Source organism: Squalius cephalus (genome assembly GCF_949319135.1).
Source record: "Squalius cephalus genome assembly, chromosome: 3".
In the NCBI taxonomy this organism is placed as follows: domain Eukaryota; kingdom Metazoa; phylum Chordata; class Actinopteri; order Cypriniformes; family Leuciscidae; genus Squalius; species Squalius cephalus.
Window position 1 is genome coordinate 17,803,075 of NC_137124.1, and position 21,177 is coordinate 17,824,251.

General features: G+C 38.3%; 1 protein-coding gene across 2 annotated transcripts; it reads left to right on the forward strand.

The window, feature by feature from the left end:
- The first annotated feature begins 3,728 nt into the window (after positions 1–3,728).
- Positions 3,729–19,934, forward strand: LOC307155987 (zinc finger protein RFP-like). 2 transcript variants are annotated; one of them, XM_079867134.1, is made up of 17 exons: positions 3,775–3,819; positions 4,328–4,914; positions 7,460–7,555; positions 7,713–7,946; positions 8,027–8,192; positions 9,373–9,759; positions 9,850–9,914; positions 15,544–15,607; positions 15,872–15,934; positions 16,057–16,110; positions 16,384–16,440; positions 16,600–16,647; positions 17,435–17,479; positions 17,639–17,683; positions 17,936–17,995; positions 19,525–19,578; positions 19,830–19,934. In XM_079867134.1, exons 2-11 carry the CDS (start codon positions 4,336–4,338, stop codon positions 16,392–16,394), a joined length of 1,719 nt encoding a protein of 572 aa, XP_079723260.1. In that variant the 5' UTR covers positions 3,775–3,819; positions 4,328–4,335; the 3' UTR covers positions 16,395–16,440; positions 16,600–16,647; positions 17,435–17,479; positions 17,639–17,683; positions 17,936–17,995; positions 19,525–19,578; positions 19,830–19,934. The 2 variants fall into 2 exon arrangements, with proteins under 2 accessions (XP_079723259.1, XP_079723260.1); XM_079867133.1 differs by lacking the exons at positions 15,544–15,607; positions 15,872–15,934; positions 16,057–16,110; ... (5 more) ...; positions 19,525–19,578; positions 19,830–19,934 and having other exon boundaries at positions 3,729–3,819; positions 9,850–10,801.
- Positions 19,935–21,177: the final 1,243 nt, after the last annotated feature.

Below are 21,177 nucleotides of genomic sequence, written 5' to 3' on the forward strand. Positions count from 1 at the left end.
AGTACCACATACAGAAAAGAGAAACGATCTCTGCACATTTAAATACGTAATTAACAGGTAATCATTTTTAAAATACGGTTGTAACTATGAGAATGTTTCGTGAGTTAATTTGGTTTTAGAATGCTCTCGTAGATTACTAAATATTGTACAGGATTAGGCACTAAAATGTGAATTGACAACCGAATTTACCAACAGTGTGTGGCCTATAAGGAATTAGACTGCGATAGGGCCTATACTTTTTATAGACAGGGCACTGATTTAAAGATGTTTACAAAATACATCAGGGGCCGTTTTCACAAAGAAATCTTAAGGCTTTTTGCTCCATCTTACGCTCGTCCATATAATGGCAGTGAATAGCGACCAATACGACTTGTGCTATATATTCCAAGTGTTTTGGGGGTGTATAATAGGGTTTCGTGAAAAACAAACCAAAATTGAATGTATTATTTAATGAAAATCCTGACTTTGGCCGCTGTCTTCTGTGCAGTTCACTCCAACTTGCCCATTAAAAACAAATTGTGACATGAAACACAATGCTTTGAAATCCCAAAAAATGATCCGTGTACTTTCTTCACTGAGGTAAATCTCTCTAGACAGGAACTCTGGTTGTCAGCTGGCAATCAGAATGAGATATGAACACGATAACTTCTTGTTGCGACGAGCACAACAAATATGTGAACAAATACCTCAGAGAAAAAAGCACACGGAATGCATTTTATGTCACATTATTATTAGGTTGATTTCTCACAACTTTTTTTCTGGGTGAGTCGGAGTGATCTGCAGCTCTAGAGTCTCATAAATGCGTGCCGACCAAGGTCTTGATTTTCGTTAAAGGTGCTCTAGGTAACTTTTTAACCTTAACTGAACAGCTTCGGAGTCAGTGGAATGGTTATATTACTTATTTCGGGTTGAATGGTGGTGGTTTCGCACCCCCCTGGTGCCCGAGAGCGGAAAAAACTCACTTGCAACTTTGGGACGCGGGTCGGTGTCAGGAAGTATCCCGTGATATCAGGTCTCGCGATGTAAGGAATTGCTTGACGGCACTGCATACGTACACGCCCCTATTCAAGCACCGGCGGGCTAGCTATAAGCAAAGGGCAACGATAGATTGAGTTATGGCTGAGGCTGAGCCTGTAAAAAAGAAGCAGAAAGCTAGGAAATCTTTGTCGGAGGACCAACGAAAGAGGAAACGGGAGACTGACCGAGCAAGAAGTCAGACTCGAGTAAATATATCGGACCGGCTTTTTCAGAATGGTGAGAACTGAGAGAAACAGAAGCCTGCAAAACGGATGCTGATCCTGCTGTTGCACTTGTAAGTTAAGTATCTTTGGAATAAACTGTGTTTAATATTTAAATTTCAAGTAATTGCGACCTCAGGATGTTTGCTATTGTCTGTAAAGGTTTTTATTATGATCGCTGTCTGTTAGGGGCTTACAAGTACGCTATACTATAACTTTGATGTTAGCATTGTCATAGCAAACATGTTTGATTTCTGTAGTTGTTTGGCCGTTCCTCTGTCGGTTTTATTTGTGTAACTTACACTTTTATTTTATGTCACTAAGTCAACGCGTCTGATAGTAGGCAATATCAGACGCGCAAAATGTTGCACATATCATGATCGAGCTAGAAAAAACGTTCTGATGTTTTCTTAGACAAGCAAAGGTAAACCATCATTCTACCAGATGAACTTATAGACCTTGCTAATATAACTTTAGACAAATATTATCCTCCGATATATATATATTTTTTATGCTCATGCCCATTCTCCCAAAAACAAACAAACAAACAAACACGAAAGCAGTAGTTCACCTCGTTCATATCGTTCGTTCCCGGTAAAAATACTAGTATGCATGACAACACAATAAATAAAAAAATCGCCATCAGTTGGAAAGAAAGTATTGCTTTACTTGCCTCGGTAGACATAACTGGTTTTGAAATAGCCGGTTCCTCTGCTCAGCTGGGTTGACAGCTGATCAGCTGGGTTGCTCGTGGGGAGGGGGGAGGGACAACAGTTCGTTTTTACGACAGAGTGTTTGAAAGCATTATACTACCAGACACTAGGGGGAGCTCGTAGAGAAAAAACACTCAGACTTGCATAGTGTCCCTTTAAATAACAGGCTACATTAAATTTCAGTTCGTTTTTCACCAAATCATATCATATACACCCATTACACATGGAATATATCGCATGGGACCATTCTGTGATACTTTTGCATCTTTTTAAAACTTGATGCTGGTTGCTATTCAGTGCCATATGGACGAGAGCTAGCGGAACAAATAAAAATTGTGAATACAGCCCTGAATCTGAAATGCAGCAAAACGTCTTTAGGAGCATTCCTCCATTACACCCAGGAGTGTAGGCTACATGTTGCACACCAGTAAAAATCGAAATCCTCAGAACCTCAGAAATCAGATTTATTTTCCCTGTCACTCATTTGCATGTCTGGGACAGAGTGGTTATTATTACCTTTAAAGTGAAGACATCCCCGATTTTATCCCCAAAATATTTTGTAATGAGTTTCGTAAAAAGTTTCATATTGCCACCAGCAAAGAAACAAGGAATAGTTAAAGGCATAGTTAGTCCTGTTGACATTTGGGATCATATGACGTAAAGAGGATTTAGCACACACCTTTACAATAAAGTGAAAGTGAAAATCGCCTTAAAAACCTTACTGAACTTTAAGTTATTCAATCTTTGGTTTTAAATAGCACGGACAATCAGTTCTACTATGTATTTTCTTCTTAATAACAAAGTCAGAGGCAACACTAATACACAGAGGAATGAGAGTTCATACGAGAAAACACACATTGAGCACTACTGCCAAGCATTGCAGCGTTCATAAAGCTTTTGTTATCTGTTGGTAAATAAACAAAAAATACAAATGTAATCATGTAATCAAAAACTCTTTGCTCAAAAATGATTTAACAAGAGCTGGATAAGGAGATCACTGAGCTGAAGAGGAGAAACACTGATCTGGAGCAGCTCTCACACACTGAAGATCACCTGCACCTACAGGTCAGCGTTCTTTGCTCAGTAATGTTCAATGTTCTTTAACCAGAGCAAACCACATGCTCACACGGAACTCCTCTCACTTGCATTATTGCATCTGCATCTACATCTGCATGCAGCCCTCCACAAGTCAAGTCCTGGACCAACAACAACACTACTACTAACAACATACTATGTATCTGTACATAACTGGGGTAACCCTGAATAGTCTGAAGACAAGAGCCACTATTGTAGCTTCTCCTACTTGTATTGCTTCTATCAATAATGCCAGCAGGTTTAAATGCCATTTTCTTTATTTTTATTGCAGTATTTATTATAACATAATAATTATAAACACATAATATAATAACACTTTACATTTTATAACTATGTATATATTTCAGTTTCACATTTTTTTTTATTTCCTTTAATAAGGAGTCTGTTTGTTTGAATGCACTTAAAATGAAGCAGAATAATTTAGCAGAAATAGACAGACTATTACAAATATTATTTGCAAATAACCAATCAGGCTATACTGTCACACTCTGCAATGATATTCCCAAAAAGACAGCTATAAATAATAAAAGAAGAACAAATTGAATTGGTCTAATCTCAAAATATCCTCAAAGATTTAAGTGACAATCTTATTATAGTCTTAAAGAAAGCATGACAAAGGGACAAGGTGTGTTTGGCAGTATTATGTAAGACTTACAGAAAGAATGAAACCAACCTTTACAGTGAAGTGAAACTGAAACCTACCTTACATCACCATAAAAACCTGCCGAGTTCTGCTTTCTTCTCCTGAGTCCTGAGAAAACACGAACAGACAGGTGAGATTTCGCAGACCAAACCTTAAAGCGATATATTGTAAAGCAATTATCTTAATGTTACTTATATATTAGATTATACTATATAATTCTTAGGAAGAACAGACCGAGCGCCATGTTTATAGGCTATAGTTAGAACAATTCTTAAATAAATAATACTGATCATGTGACATTTGACATGCATCAATGCATATTTTTTCATAGATTTTACAGAGACTTGAGTACTGGTATTGAAAAATATGATTTACCTGTTTTTCAGTGGCATTTCACATGCAAGTCAAATTAGATTATGAAGAATTGCCAAATCATACGGTATTTTACCATTAGCACTGTGTTTTAAGCTATACTTATGCTGCCTATATGGCAAAACAGCCAGTGTTCACTGCCTGAACATAGAGTTTAAGATCACAGTTCAATGTTTAATCTGTTAACTGCTTTTCTTACTTGTTGTATAATGTAATGATCCTTGATCAGTCCAATATAGAGCCTCATGGTGTCACTGTTTCTCCAGTAACAGTCATGACTTCCTTCAGCTCATCACTCTCTGATGAGCTGCTCCAGTGCAATATATGTCTGGAGGTGCTCACCGACCCAGTCACCACTTCATGTGGACACAACTTCTGTAACATCTGTATCAAGGCATGCTGGGAGAGTGGACAGCTCTTTCTGTGCCCTCTATGTAAGGAAGACTTTGAAAGTAAACCAGAATTGAAGATAAATGCAGCATTTAAAAAGGTTGTTGACCGTTTCAAAGTGCATCAACAGCCAAAGAAACTTCAACACCAAACAAAACATTTTCAACAAATTTTATGTGATGTCTGCTCTGAAAACAAGCAAAGGGCAGTAAAGTCTTGTTTGCATTGTGTAACGTCTTTCTGCGAGACTCACCTTGACCATCACAAAACAGCACCAAGGCTCACAAGGCACAGACTGATCAACCCCGTGGAGAACCTGGAAGATTATATCTGCAGGAAACATGATAAACCACTGGAGATGTTCTGCAGAGATGATCAGACATGTCTGTGTCTGTTTTGCACTGAAACAGTACATAAGACTCATAACGCTGTTCCTATAGAGGAAGAAAGTGGATACAGGAAGGTGAGAAGCTTTAGAAGATATTTTATCATATTTATTCCATTCTACTTAAAGGGATACTTCACCTCTGGGAAGATGAATGTGTATTTAAAATAGGTCATTTAAGTAGAAGAAATGTGAAGAAATTTTTGAATTTGGAGCTTTCTAGACTGAGAAAAGCCAGAAAATGTATTTTTGGCTTATGTGGATGAAAGACAACAACTCCCAGAATGCACTTGCTTCGCTGCCTTAGGAGGCCACGCCTACCGGTAAGAGTGCGCAGTTGAAAACAACAAGGCTTACTTAGCCTACGTGATGAGTTTGCCAGGGATCTCTAGAGATCGCCCAAAATGTCCGGGATTCGGCTTTTGCGTTCTACAGTCGCCATTCATTCATTATGTTTACTGTGGCGAGCAGGACGAGGCTGAACGGCCGCGGGAGAACGGCGCGAGGCCGGTGGCGTCATTACTGAGACGCGCCGGGTCTCGCATCTCTCACGGAGGAGCGGGAATTTTCTTATCAATGGTAAAACGCACATCAACCGATCACTTGTTTAGCGTTCATGTAAACACTACATTCAGATTCACCAATCGGAGTGAATTCAGTTAGATTGAAACAAAAGGGGTGCATGTAAACAATGAATGGCGACCGCAGAAAGCAAAAGCTGAATCCCGGACATTTTGAACGATCTCGCCCGCCGGACAAGTCCGGGAAAAGGAAGATGGTAACCCCTACTTACTCAGCTTTCTCCTACTATTCAGCTTTCTCCACAGAACAAGAGCCTGCTAGCTTAGCTTCCAAAGAAAGACTGCTGACACTGTGTACATTCTGTGAGTGAGATCCCACCCTCTATAGGGACATCCCGCGTGACGTCACGCCATTTGGAGCAGCCATTTTGACGGAATAGAAAATGCTAAACCGCCAGTGATACTCATAGACAGTATAAACAGAGACGGGCTCTGGTATAAACTACATTGATCCTGCAGCTCGTCGCGATATTCTATCATGCCCGAGCGATGCTGTGCAGTTGGATGCGATCAGATACGTGATCATACAAAAGGAATAGGCCTATCTTTATACCGTATCCCGAAAGAAACAAAACGGAGAAACAAGTGGTTGGCGGCAATATACAGGCAAAACGCTGATGGTGGTGCTTGGCTTCCAACTGTTTGTGATATAAGGTACAAGAAGAAAAATGTAAACAAATAATAAAAGTGCATGTAAAATATACAATAAAGTTGAGATGAAATTATACAAGGTTACTTGACTTTTTACGTCTATTCAGTTTTTGTAACATGTCCATGACAACCGATAGCCTGCTTTTGTATGCTTTTAATGAAGCTCTGGTGTAGCGTGATGGGAAGTGAATAAGGTAACGTCAGCTGTAAATGTCACCGAACTCAATGTCAGGAAGTTTTTCTACACATTAAATGCCTGTAAAAAGAACTTGCGGTGCTTCATATGGATCTATGATTCCTATCTTCCTCTTGTATACTTGATATATATTTTTGTGATGCTAATAAGTGCGATGACATGACGTGAAGAGTTAGCTGAAGCTAATAATAGTGGTGGGGGAAAACTCGATTCTGTTCAGTATCGAGATATTTTGCTCACGCAATTATATCAATACTGTAGCGCAAAGTATTGCAATATTTAGGCTAATTATAAAACAATTATACTAATAATTATATTATTAGTATAATAATATACTCCCTAATATATTACCCACCCCTAATAATAGATCTATTGCCATTAGACAGTCCATAGACAGTATAGCCAATGTGAGTAGCTGACGGATGTATACCGTCAAAATGGCTGACACACGGCTAGGGGTCACGTGACTGGGAGATCCCTATGGGCGGGTTGAAAACATGCGGAACAATGCCATCTACTGGCTGTAGTCTTTAGCCTCTGGCCAGAAAATCCTCCGATGACGCAAAATGACGATTTTTGCGTCATCGGAGGATTTTTTCCAGACAAAAAATACATAAATCTCTTGTCTCAGGGGGATATGAGGGTGGAAAGCATGGTAATTCGCAAATACTACAGGTTTTCTACTAATACAAAGCTTAATGCTAAATCCTGAAGTAACCCTTTAAAGAAACTGTTCACACAAAAGGTTATTTACTCATATCATGTCATTCCAACTTCTGTGAAACAAAGAGCAGCTCTTTTCATTCCAAATCCAGTCAATGCTGATTTATAATGTAAAGACAAAAAGACAAAAAAGCAGCATAAAAGTCTGATAAAAGTAGTCCATAAAACTCACATATCATAATTATTCCTGAAGCCATTTATTGGCTTTGTGAGACATTAGCTGATAATTTTCTCCGCCACAAAGAAAGGGGGGGGGGGGGGGGGGGGGGGTTGGTCCTATTCCGTAAAAAAAAATATTACACCTAAAAAATTGGAAAATGATCCCTACTGTCAAAGTATGAATCAAATAAAGCATAAAGTAAATAAAATCCCTGTAAAGAATATTTTCAAGACAGTAAGAGAACAGTTCAATGCATGTTTACACTTTTTGCATTTACTTCAACATAATATTGTTTTCGGTTTCTGTCCTCAGATTCAACTGGAAAAGACACAGGCAGAAATCAAGGTGATGATCCAGGACAGACATAAGAAGATTAAGGAGATAAAAAACATAGTAAAGTCCAATAAGGTGTGTCATTATAGTGAAGTGACAAGAACAAAACTATAAATACAAACTGAATGACATATTATTTGAGTATGATTATCTACTGTATAGAGGTGGTGGAAAGAATGGTTTGGAATTTGACTGTGATTTGACTGTCTAATATTCTTCTCAACATAACCAGAGCACCACAGAGAGTAATAAAGCAAACAAAGTTGAGCTTTTCACTGCTCTGATCCACTCCATTGAGAGATGTCAGTCTGAGGTGTTGGAAGGAATGGAACAGAAGCAGAAAGCACAAGAGAAGCAGGCTGAAGAGCTCATTAAAGAGCTGGAGCAGGAGATCACTGAGCTGAATAGAACAGACACTGAACTGGAGCAGCTCTCACACACTGAAGATCACCTGCACCTCCTACAGGTCAGTGTCTGTCTCTCTGCTCACATCACATGACAACACTCCTCATTCTGAAGCAATTCTCGTCTCCTGCATTGCTCCAGGTATACTCATCTATGTGTAGCCCTCCACAAGTCAAGACCTGGACGAACATCAACATTAACACTGATCTACTGAATGCAGAAAATCTGGAGAAAGCTCTTACTTGCCTCAAGAAAAAAGTCAACAAGGAACTGGAAAAAATCCATGAGATCAGGAAGCATTATGAAGGTGAATTTATATATGAACCAGCATTCTCAATCCATTCTGAATCGTAACCAGCATGCTTTATCAGGCATGATAAAGAGAGAGAAAGAAATCAAGACTTAGTATTGTGGCTATACTGATATTGACTGACTTGATCCTAATTATCTAAGAGGCTTATCATGTTCAAATTCTTTAAGAGTAATCACGATTAGCCCACTGAGAGATTCTAAACAAGTAATAGTAGGCCTACTTTAAATTGCTATTAAAGGTGCAGTGAGCAATTTCTGAGAACTGTTGTTGAAAGTGGATTGGACCACGTGCCATAACAAACTTGTAGCCAATCAGCAGTAGGGGGCATGTCCACTCATATTGGGGGAGGAGAGAGTGAGCAAGAGGGAGATTTGAAGAAAGACTGTAGAAAGAGAGATAGCTGAGAGTCATTACAAAAGAGAAAATGTCACAGGAATATCACTGGGAAAAAAACGGGTTATGATCAGGCAAGAGATTTAGCACCCGCGTTAATATTAGAAAAGCATTCCAGCACTAGAGAGACCTAAGCAGGAAGGCCTGAAAACGGACACCAAGGTTGCATTGTTTCTTCTCAATATGTGAGTAACATTGGTTTGCGCATGTCAAAAAATCTATTCCGATTTGAAGCTTGAGACATATAAAGTGCACATCAACCCCATCACATGTTTAGCGTTCATGTAAACACTACGTTCGGATTCATCAATCAGAATGAATTCAGTCCGATTGAAACAAAAGTTGTGCATGTAAACGTAGCCACTGTTTGTCTGGAGCTGGAGCATTTTTCATCTTTGCTTTATTTTTCGCGAAGCATTATTTTGCTTCACTTCAGCTATGATAAAAGACATCCACTCTTTCATTGTGTGTTTGTGCATTTTGGGGGTGGAGCAATGAAAGGGAGGGGTTTGTTTGTTTGGGTTGATTTCAAATATCAACAGTGTTTCTCAGAAATCGCTTACTGCACTTTTAAATGTGACTGCAAGTCAGCTTAAACATATGGTCAGTTTTTTACTGCGGTCAGAATTCTGATTGGCCAGCAACATTATTTATAAGCGGCAGCTGTCTAATGGTGTGTTTTGCTCAGTTCTTGATCTAGTGATAAAATAAGGCTTCCGTCTTGTTTACTAATAATACAGTATTAAAACATTTCAGTGAATTTTCACATTTACTTTCACAGCTCAACCTTCTGTTATTCAAGGATTCAACTTCATTCAAGCAACATCACAACCTTCAGCCAATAGGATATTTGTATTTGGCAGCACTAACACAGATTCTGTTCCCTCACTTCCTTCATGGGTACCTAAAAGTTCTTCAGTGATTGAGAAAAAGAATGCGACTGTTACTCTGAGAACACAGCAGGGCGCCCTGACAGAGATTTCAAAAATGAAAACAAGCAAAATTCAGACAGAGGGCAAAATCTACTTTACTCTAGGTAAAAATACAGACTGCGGCCCTCCCTCAACGAAGATAGTGGAAATGAATAATAAACAAGTGAGGGTCTCACGCTTTGGTGTGGGTACTTCTCCATTGCCAGATCTGAGCTCAATACAGAAACTTTATGCAGGTAAGATATACTGTAAATATGATTAATAATAACATGATCTTCAGGGCTGCTTGTAATGCATTCATCACTTTATCTGTCTTTCTCCTGCAGTGGATGTGATTTTGGATCCTAACACAGCTTACCCTAAACTCATCCTGTCTAAAGACGGAAAACAAGTGAGTCATGGTGGATCCTGGACAGATGTTCCCAATAACCCTGAGAGATTTGACTCCTCTGCCTGTGTCCTGGGAAAGGATGGGTTTTCCTGTGGGAGATTTTACTTTGAGGTCCAAGTCAGTGATAAGACTGAATGGGATTTAGGTATGGCTCGAGAGTCTGTTAGGAGAAAGGGGAAAATAAGAGTGTGCCCAGAGAATGGACTTTGGTGTATATGGCTAAGGAATGGGGGTGAATATATGGCTAATGAATCCTGTCCTGTTTCCCTATCCATGAAAGACAAGCCCCAGAAGGTGGGGCTGTTTGTGGATTATGAGGAGGGTCTGGTCTCCTTCTACAATGTGGAGACCACGGCTCTTATCTACTCATTCACCGGTCAGTCTTTTACTGAGAAAATCTATCCATTTTTTAGCCCTTGCAACAAAAGAGGTGATATGAACTCGAAGCCTCTGATTATCCTGAAGTCTAATTATGCATTTTATGTTCCTATAGAAAATAAGTAATACAACAACATATAAAGGCCATTGTTTAGTGGACACACAATTATTAATTCAAATTTGAGGAATTAGGCTTACTATACTTTATAATTGTAATTACCATAGAACAGGTTGTTAGATAAAAACACACTACTTAAAATTGTACTGTTAAATATTGTATTATTATTGTAGTATAGCCTATTTAATGGAAATTTGGTATGGTACCACTAGACTTGTATTGTTTTCTTCCTTAGATGAATTGCTTCTTCTTGTTGTTATTCTCCTTTGTGAGGGGGGGGATCAATTAATAGCCTAAATGTAAATGTATGAAATGAGGTAATTCCATGTAATTTTTGTTTTTTTCTTTTACTTTAAACAAAAAAAATAAAAATAACAGAGCATCACTCTTTACACGTGTGGCCCACCTTGATATCAATTTAACGTCAAAAGTTAGTCAAGACTTGATCAAGATACTGCATATCATTTTAAGGTCAGTTTGAAAGGCACTGTCTTCCAGTGGTAATTAGGTGAAAAGAGAAAGTTAATACCCACACTGAAATTGGTTTATCGATATGCAGGTCAATATGTTTGGCATTCAGTTTACATCAAATCAATGTCATGGATTGGTTTTGATGTCAGTTTGATTTGCATATTTGACCATTTTTTTTACGTTGATTTTGACATCAATTTGATGTCTTTTCAACATCAATTGCCCACTATTCAAACAAAACGTGGCTCTCCCTTAAAATATACACACCAAAACACAAATGGCTTGCAAGGTTTGTTTATTTCAGATATCCCTGATAGCTAACCCTCCATCACCCTAAATTAGGTAAACCACCTTCAACTGAGAAAAATAAGAGACATAGGCCTATCCATTTTTCCCACGGACGCGTGCTTCAGCTGCGTAGAGGTGTCTTTAAACTAGTTTTCTAGGTTACGAAAGTTACCGGCCATAAAGAACTACAATTTGATCATAATGTAATGGTAGGCTAATTTACAGAAGGACGACTACATTTACATCCAAATACCACGGAACAGCATTAAATTGAAGGATTGCATGCAATAGCCGTCATTTCACCGTCTCGGTTAAATATAGACCCAATATAGTCCGGCTATGTGTAACCCACTTCTAGCCAAAATAACACTGAATCTGTTTACATGTCATTTTTTTCCAAAATAACTTTCGAGATGTATGATATTCCATCATGTAAGCAAAGTCAACTGTAATTACATGGTGTTTGGCTTCATTTCTTTGCCATGTTCTATGTGTAGGCTGTGCGTAGCCCCGAGTTAGCTTGTAGTCAGACCGGCTATTTCCCAGCATGCAATAGCCGTCATTTCACCGTCTCGGTTATACCCGATATAGTCTGTAACCCTTTTAGCCAAAATAACCTTGAATTTGGATACATGTCGTTTTGGCCAAAATAACTTGCGAGATGTATGATATTCCATCATGTAAGCAAAGTCAACAGTGATTGCAAGGTGTTTAGTTTAATTTCTTTCATGTTCTATGCATAGGCTGTGCGTAGCCACGATTTAGCTCCTCAGACCGACTATTTGTAGCCCACTTATAGTCAAGTCAAAAATGATTTTTGGCCAGGTAGCGCATAAGATGGTTGATATCCCATCATGTTCGCAATGTCAATAATATCTACAATATGTCATTTCATGACATGGTCTATCTGTAGCCACGATTTAGCTCTGAATTGGACGGGCTATGTGTAGTCTGCTTTTAGCCCACACATTTGTAAACATTTGAATTAGCATTAGCTTTGCTGTCACATAACATTCATAGTCATACACATTCTACGATATTATTTGACTGTCTTTCATTTTAAGTTAAATAAAAATCCAATTACAATTCTCAACCGCTAGATGGCACAAGCCCTACTAGACATGACTACTGGGACTACTGGCAACGCGTGACTAGATCTCGCGATAAACATTTCCGCCATTTTCAATTTTATTTTACACAAGAGAGCATTTATACCTGTCGGAGAGCAACGGGCGAGCAACACTCAGCAAACCTTTACATTTCTACTTCGATCTTGTAAGTATGTGTGTTCGTTTTGACATGTGTTCATTATTTAAATACATTATTTGTTATCATGTGTAGGAACCGTGACATTTTAGGGGTAACATTGCAGAGTATTTTTTTCCCAACAAGTTACCTGCACGTGTACTGCAACTGTGTTTCTGTGTGCCCTTAAACTATAATTATCTAAATTCAAGGGGGTCAACGTGAAACGTGCAACTTATTATTATTATTTGTTATTTATTTTTTGGGGAGAAAAGTCCCCAAGCACCATTGGAGAAGTACGAAGATTGCTGGGATTCTTAAGCTATTACAGAACATACAAACCCGATTCCAAAAAAGTTGGGACACTGTACAAATTGTGAGTAAAAAAGGAATGGAATAATTTACAAATCTCATAAACTTATATTTTATTCACAATAGAATATAGGTAACATATCAAATGTTGAAAGTAAGACATTTTGAAATGTCATGCCAAATATTGGCTCATTTTGGATTTCATGAGAGATACACATTCCAAAAAAGTTGGGACAGGTAGCAATAAGAGGCCGGAAAAGTTAAATGTACATATAAGGAACAGCTGGAGGACCAATTTGCAACTTATTAGGTCAATTGGCAACATGATTGGGTATAAAAAGAGCCTCTATAGTGGAGCAATATCAGAAAGGAGTTTCTCAGAGAAAAATTGCAAAGAGTTTGAAGTTATCATCATCTACAGTGCATAATATCATCCAAAGATTCAGAGAATCTGGAACAATCTCTGTGCGTAAGGGTCAAGGCCGGAAAACCATACTGGATGCCCGTGAAATTCGGGCCCTTAGACGGCACTGCATCACATACAGGAATGCTACTGTAATGGAAATCACAACATGGGCTCAGGAATACTTCCAGAAAACATTGTCGGTGAACACAATCCACCGTGCCATTCGCCGTTGCCAGCTAAAACTCTATTGGTCAAAAAAGAAGCCATATCTAAACAGGATCTAGAAGCGCAGGCATTTTCTCTGGGCCAAGGCTCATTAAAAATGGACTGTGGCAAAGTGGAAAACTGTTCTGTGGTCAGATGAATCAAAATTTGAAGTTCTTTTTGGAAAACTGAAAGACTAAAGAGGACAAGGACAACCCAAGTTGCTATCAGCGCTCAGTTCAGAAGCCTGAATCTCTGATGGTATGGGGTTGCATGAGTGCGTGTGGCATGGGCAGCTTACACATCTGGAAAGGCACCATCAATGCTGAAAGGTATATCCAAGTTCTAGAACAACATATGCTCCCATCCAGACGTCGTCTCTTTCAGGAAAGACCTTGCATTTTCCAACATGACAATGCCAGACCAAATACTGCATCAATTACAATATCATGGCTGCGTAGAAGAAGGATCCGGGTACTGAAATGGCCAGCCTGCAGTCCAGATCTTTCACCCATAGAAAACATTTGGCGCATCATAAAGAGGAAGATGCGACAAAGAAGACCTAAGACAGTTGAGCAACTAGAAGCCTGTATTAGACAAGAATGAGACAACATTCCTATTCCTAAACTTGAGCAACTTGTCTCCTCAGTCCCCAGACATTTGCAGACTGTTATAAAAAGAAGAGGGGATGCCACACAGTGGTAAACATGGCCTTGTCCAAACTTTTTTGAGATGTGTTATTTTTCCCTTAAAATGATACATTTTCTCAGTTTAAACATTTGATATGACATCCATGTTGTATTCTGAATAAAATATTGAAATTTGAAACTTCCACATCATTGCATTCTGTTTTTATTCACAATTTGTACAGTGTCCCAACTTTTTGGGAATCGGGTTTGTACATCCAGGACTTCTCTAGAATTGCCAAACCCATCTATGACCTTCTGCAAGTAAAGGAAAATAATGCAATCAGACTGAAGGAAAGAAACAACAAAGCAAAAGGGAAAGGTAACCAGCTTCTTTCTAAAATACCAGTGATCTGGACTGAAGAACACAAGAAAATCCTAGGAACATTGATTGACATTCTTACCCATCCACCTGTGCTGGATTATCCTGATTTCAACTCTCCATTCACTCTCCATACTGATGCCTCTGAGAAGGGTTTAGGGGCAGTCCTCTATCAATGGCAGAACGGAAAGTTAAGGGCCACTGCATTTGGATCTAGAACCCTTACCCCAGCAGAGAAAAATTACAACCTTCACTCTGGCAAGCTTGAATTCCTAGCTTTGAAGTGGGTTATATGTGAGAAATTCCGGGATTATCTGTTTTATGCACCTCATTTCACTGTATACACTGATAACAACCCTCTGACCTATGTGATGAGCACCGTCAAGTTGAATGCTGTGGGGCATCGATGGGTGGGAGAACTGTCCGATTTCCACTTTGACATCAAGTACCAACCAGGAAAGGAAAATACAGATGCTGACACTCTTTCTCGTTGTCCTCTGGACATAGGGCAGTATGTGGCCTCATGCTCAGAGGAGATGTCCATTGATACAGTGGTTTTACCTGCTGAATTTAAGAAGAAAGTTCTGAAGCATCTTCATGATGACATGGGTCATGTTGGCACAGAGAGGGTGATTCATCTGGCAAGAGAAAGATTTTATTGGCCACATATGAAAGTGGACATCGAAAATTTCCATAGAAGGCACCAAATCACTGCTTCATGTTGGAGACTGAGCAAATTGTGTTTGTGAGGGAAAAGCGTCTAGATGGAATGTTGGTTGTGGATATTATCGACCCAAAGGTCACAAATCAGCTGTTTGATCTACCTTGTGAGTCAAAGCTGATTAACATCGTATATGTGATGGACAATGACCTTAGCAGAGCGAAGAGGAAGCTTTAGGCTAATTTCGCTGGTACTTGTGACTAAGTGACAATAAAGGCTACTACTACTACTTTTGGAGGCAAAGGATCTGCATAGGAAGGCTGTGTGTTTACCACATGCACAGGGATTTGCCATATTCCCTCTCCTCCATGTCTTTAAGATGAACTGAAACTTGGTCCTGTCTTGCAGTTAACTTTTCTGGGTGAGAATATTGCCGACGTCAATTAATACCGACTCGTATGCCCGATGAAAATCTAGTTTCATCATTCTTGTATTTTATTAAGGTTAGTAACAAATCTTTCATTTGTCCAATCCACAGGCCTTTATGTCTCAAGGACTGAGGCGTGCACCAAAAAAGAAAAGTTATGAAGACTACATCCAAGGTAAGTGCCATTTTCACCTTTCAGTTTCCACTACAACTTTTTTGATGCAGGTCAAAATCTCAGAATTGATTTAGGATGGCATGTGAACATATTTCCGGAGCAGAAACAGTCCAAGTTCTGTGCTGTCAGTCAGACTGCTGTGGTTCTTCCATTGAATGCTTTTGCATAGGATATGATTGCTTTAAGAAATGCTACATTTTGGATAAAAACATCAGTGTTTACATCACATTTACATTATTTTAATATATTCCTTTCATGTTATAGTTTGTACTTTCCCTGTGCCACCCAACAAACATGGTACGGCCTCCAAAGCTGGCACTGCCTCAGGTACGCAAAACAACATTATAGTATAATAATTATTTTGGCCATGTCCACACTGTTTTTCAGAATTGGTTATGTATCTTTTGAAAGTAAAAAATAATTACTGATGCCAATACTATTCTTTTTAGCACTAAAAAATATCAGCGGCAGTAAGCTAATGAAGAGGGTCCATTCAAAAATGGGTGAGGTCATTAATCGTCCTTGTAAACTAAGTGGTTATGGATATTGGCCATTTCATTCATTTGTTTTTGCCCTAAGAAAAGCTGGAGGAGCACTGCTGCTTCAATCACTGGCCTTCTAATGGCAAAAACTGTCTGTCCTTGAGCAACAGACCCAAAGCTTAACTGCTCTTATTGTGAGTGGGTGAATGACAGGCATTCTGTGTAAAGAACTTTGCTTGAAGAACTTTTATTATGATTTTTCTTATTTATTTCTTAATTTTATCATTTTGCTAGTTCCAGCGTAAAACTTTTCTGAGGACCTTTTTGCAACACCACCTACCTCAAAGCCTTGTAAGTAGACTTGTTGCAAATATAAATACATAATGGTTTCACATTTTCATGACTAGTAAATTGATTTAAAGTTTAAACTTGCTTGCATATTATTCAAAGTGTAACCTTGTGTACATAGTGTAGTAGTGAAAACAATTATTTATTGAAATCTTTCATTAGGTACTCGGATGACTCCACTGGATGACCCTGAAATGCCTACACCACCAAGTAGGAAATATAATGTAGACCTAACTGTAAATTCAGTTTATTATATGATGCTGTGCTGTATTAACAGGGCACAGTTAAAGCTACACTGTGTAATTTTTTAAGTTGATTCTTAGCACTTTGTTCTTTCAAAATGATATGTGCTCATTAATGTGTAATTACTTCTACCAATTAATCAAGTATTCTCGTAAGCGTAGAATCTGCCATACGAGCGAGTCGCTCGAATGGCGGCAGCCATGTTGCGCCTCCATCTTGAAAATAGATTAGCCAATGAGGGACATACCTGGAAATTCAAGCTTCGCCTTTCGCGTTTTTACACTTAGTGGCACCGTGACGAATGCGAGGGGGAGATTACTCGCGACTGCCGGCAGATTTGAATTAATATGGCCACTGTAGGAGTTAAAACGCCCTCGGAATGGGAGGGGCTAGAAAGTAATATTCAGTTGGTAGTCATAATCAATTTCACCGCTAGATGGGAGAAAATCCTACACAGTGTAGCTTTAACTTTGTATGCTGTACTCAGCTGCCTTCTATTCATTTCTCAATTCATCAAATATCAAGTGGAACTTGCATTGACCACTCACCAATGACTTCTGACTGCGTTTGTCTCTTGCAATAAACGCAAGAAAATGTGTTGAAAAACATTATTTGCAATATTTTTTTACACTCTATTTGATGAATGGAGAAACTAATGGAAGGTGACAGAGCTCTGTATATGAAGTCAAATGTGCTCTGTTTGGAGTACAACGACGGTATGATGCCATATATTTGAATAACTTTTTCTTTGTAGGTTCTCAACAAACACCACAACTCCTCTCTCCAATCCTTGAACAAAGTAAAAAAAAGCATTCCAATTCAATAATGATACTACAATCATTACAAGGAAGTATATAGTTATGATTGTAGTGTACAAACAAGATAACTGAATACATATTGGTATTTCATCTATTGCTGTTGTAAATTTTAATACATGTTGCTTTCCATGACTCTAAAGGCACTCCACAGTCTCTGGACTCCACAAGAATCGAAACGCCCAAAAGTAAGATGTGCTTTGATTATTGTTATTTGTTGACTCTTCGATCCTGCGGAGACGAACTGCATTCACTTGAGAACTTAACGAGAAGTCATTATTTCAGAAAAACGGAGCTCTGTATTTCTGAATTAATGACTTATCTCTTCTCTTTAATTCATAAAAACAGAGCAGATTTTTTTATTTTTCTTAGGTGAATGCAATACGCTTCCAGACGTTACTGATCTTTATGTATTTCTAATCAAAATATGCTTTCATCAGGGACAAAGCAGACATTCAGGGGTCGTTTTTGAGAATTACCAACACGCACCTCAACCCCAGGTAATGGAAAAAAACAAAACAGATAAGTCACGACACAGCATACCAGAGATTTTGTTTGGTGGTGAAATAGTACACTAGTCATTTTTTCTAATGTCATTACAACTTCCAGGACTCAGCGCCAATCAGCCAGGACTTCTCAAGACAGAAACCCATATGGACATGTTTTTCCAGAGTTGTCAGATGCTGATGTGAATATTCCAAATAGTATATTTATATCAATACTTCATTACAGTTACCGGGACTCTGCGCCAATCAGCCCGGACTCCTCAAGGCAGAAATACCCAAGGTTATATATTATAACAGTCCCAGCTTCTTTGCACTGGTCAAGCCACAAATTTCCTTGTGTGCAATGCTCAATTGGTCTCAGTTGAAAAAGACCTAAAATAAACTCTTATCCAAATAAGTGTAACGTTTCTTTCTTTATATATTCAAAGCTTTACTCATTCATTATCCAAAAACCCAATATATCACAAAACATACACCTGTATACAGAGATACAATTCATTCATGAGCTAGTATTGATACTTTGCACGTGACGTCAGTTGTACTGGCTGGCGGGCAAGAACGTCATTCTCTAGCAACGAAAACCAGTAAACTAATCAAGGATCTTGCCAGGACGTTGCCAGTTTTAATATACAAAAGTTGATGTTTTGAAGTGTAGACGACATGCCAGATAGTTGTTGTGCGATTGGATGCACTAACCGCGTTTGTTGCCTGCCAGATATCACGTGACTGCAAAGTATCAATATACATGTGGGTGTATTGAAATGTCCAACACAGTCCTCTGAGGTTCACAAACCCCAACAGTTCAGAAAATGTCTTATCTGTCTTATCTGTAGTTTGAACATAGGTGCAAAGGTGGATAGTGATGAATTAGAAGGTTGTCCAACACTTAGTTGTTTGGTGAGTTGTAAGGTTTCCCAGCAAACGAATCAAAACAGTGCATCAGTAGTATAAGCAGGGTGTTTGGTCATAAACACTTAGCAGTATCCACAGCTGATGAGCAATAGTTACATTTATTGCTGCATTGAATACGGCCTCCAAAGCTGACACTGCCTCAGGTACGCAACACAACATTATAGTATAATAATTATTTTGGCCATGTCCATTTTTAACTAGCCTGTTTTTCAGAATTGGTTATGTATCTTTTGAAAGTAAAAAATAATTACTGATGCCAATACTGAAGAGGGTCCGTTCAAAAATGGGTGAGGTCATTAATCGTAAATGGGTGAGGTCAAAAGTGGTTATGGATATTGGCCTTTTCATTAATTTGTTTTTGCCCTAAGAAAAGCTGGAGGAGCATTGCTGCTTCAATCACTGGCCTTCTAATGGCAAAAAGTGTCTGTCCTTGAGCAATACAGACCCAAAACTTAATTGCTCTTATTGTGAGTGGGTGAATGACAGGCATTCTGTGTAAAGAACTTTGCTTGCCACCACCGCAAGGTAACTTTGAAGATGGCAAAGGCCTACCAGAGATTTTGTTTGGTGGTGAAATAGTACACTAGTAATATTTTCTAATGTCATTACAGCTTCCAGGACTCTGCGCCAATCAGCCAGGATTCCTCAAGGCAGAAATCCCCAAGGTTGGTATGGACATGTTTTGCCAGAGTTGTCAGATACTGATGTGAATATTCCAAATAAAAATAGGCTATATAAATATCTTTTGAGTTAAAGATATTTAACTCAATATAGAGTTAAATATCTTAACTCTATATTGCCCAGCTCTAGTGTGCATCCAAGCAAAAGAGAATGACTTTGTCACAATTACTGTAATTAGTTAAAAATTATGTCAACAGTGCTTTACTTGTGCAAATTTTTTTTTCTTATTTGGCAGATGCCGTGATGACCAACTTCCCAGCAGCAAAAGAATTTGAACTAAGAAATGCAATTGGGGGGCATTTTAAACAAGCTCCAGGGAGAGCGGGGGGATGGAAATAAAGCCAACAATTAATCATTGTTTTATAAACTAACAGGTTTTTTTAATTTACTTATTATTTGGTCATTCTTTATATTTTTATTATCTTAAGTTGTTGTTTTCCATATTTTGTATCATCTTTATATTGTATTTGTAATATTTAATTTGGTCATTTTAATGTTTGGATCTTTTTGAAAGTTGTCTAAGTTGTTAATGTCATTTTTCTAAATAAAACCTTCATATTTAATTTGTTTGGATGGATTGTCATTTATGAGAACCTGTTATATTTGAGTGAAAAGAATCCTTCAGCCTCATTTTGTTGTCTATTAGCCTACATGTATATGTAGTCGTTCAATAGCTGTCTAATTGATGACTAGTCTATTCTTGGGCTATGGTTAGACGTCTGTTAGATTTTCACTGACAGCCCAAATTCAGCCTTGTTTTAGCCTAGCAGTCTGGGCTGTGTTTTGACGGCTATTAGATGTCTTTTAGACGCAAAATTGCTTGCTGGGCTGGGTTAGCCTATGTCACGTGTGTGAGTTGGTTCACTTCATTCCATAATTTTGTGCTGGTTCATAAAAGAGTCTGTATTGCAAAAGATGGGATGTTGATAGGGCATTTGTCTTTATATTTGCAGTAAATCAGAATAGATACATATTTAGAAGCGTTTTTGTTGTTTTGACACTTTTACCAACAACAACCACTGACTGAACATGAATATTACTAAGTTACCTACCTGGCTAGTAATTATGGAGTTCAGCAAAGCACTCTTCACTGTTGTGTCGTTTAGCCGATATTTCCATGCTTCAACAGAAGTAGTATGTCGCATAAAAACGCCAATTGATAGCACTAAGGTGGTCGCGCTAAAGTATAATTTGCTAGGCTTTGGGTTAGCATGACACGCAGGGAAAATTTACAATAATATATTTTCCAAAGTGATATAAAATCTTTAATCTTATTCTATGGTCATAAAGCTGGTAACTCCAACTCCCAAGCATCTGTAAAATAGGCTACTTACTATTCTATTCAAATAACCACACACGCAGGGATAACAATAAAGGGACGTCACGTGACTTAATGTTACTATTCGTTTTACATGACTGTGTCGTTTATATTTGGGAGAAATAGAGAAAAGCCAAGTTCATCCACCTTAAAAAAAAAAAAAGAATCATTTTGACAACTTTACAAAATAAACACATTTATTGAATAATTTTCGTAAATATTTTAATAAAAATTAGCTTCGATCACGTTTCAGATTTTAAACCCT

What these genes read in the sequence shown, in the direction of transcription:
- LOC307155987 (XM_079867133.1), top strand. Translation starts at nt 4,336, where the DNA reads ATGACTTCCTTCAGCTCATCACTCTCTGATGAGCTGCTCCAGTGCAAT. An exon ending in ACATAGTAAAGTCCAATAAG is followed by an intron (nt 7,556 to 7,712) that starts GTGTGTCATTAT and finishes CAACATAACCAG; the next exon opens with AGCACCACAGAGAGTAATAA. An exon ending in GATCAGGAAGCATTATGAAG is followed by an intron (nt 8,193 to 9,372) that starts GTGAATTTATAT and finishes TTACTTTCACAG; the next exon opens with CTCAACCTTCTGTTATTCAA.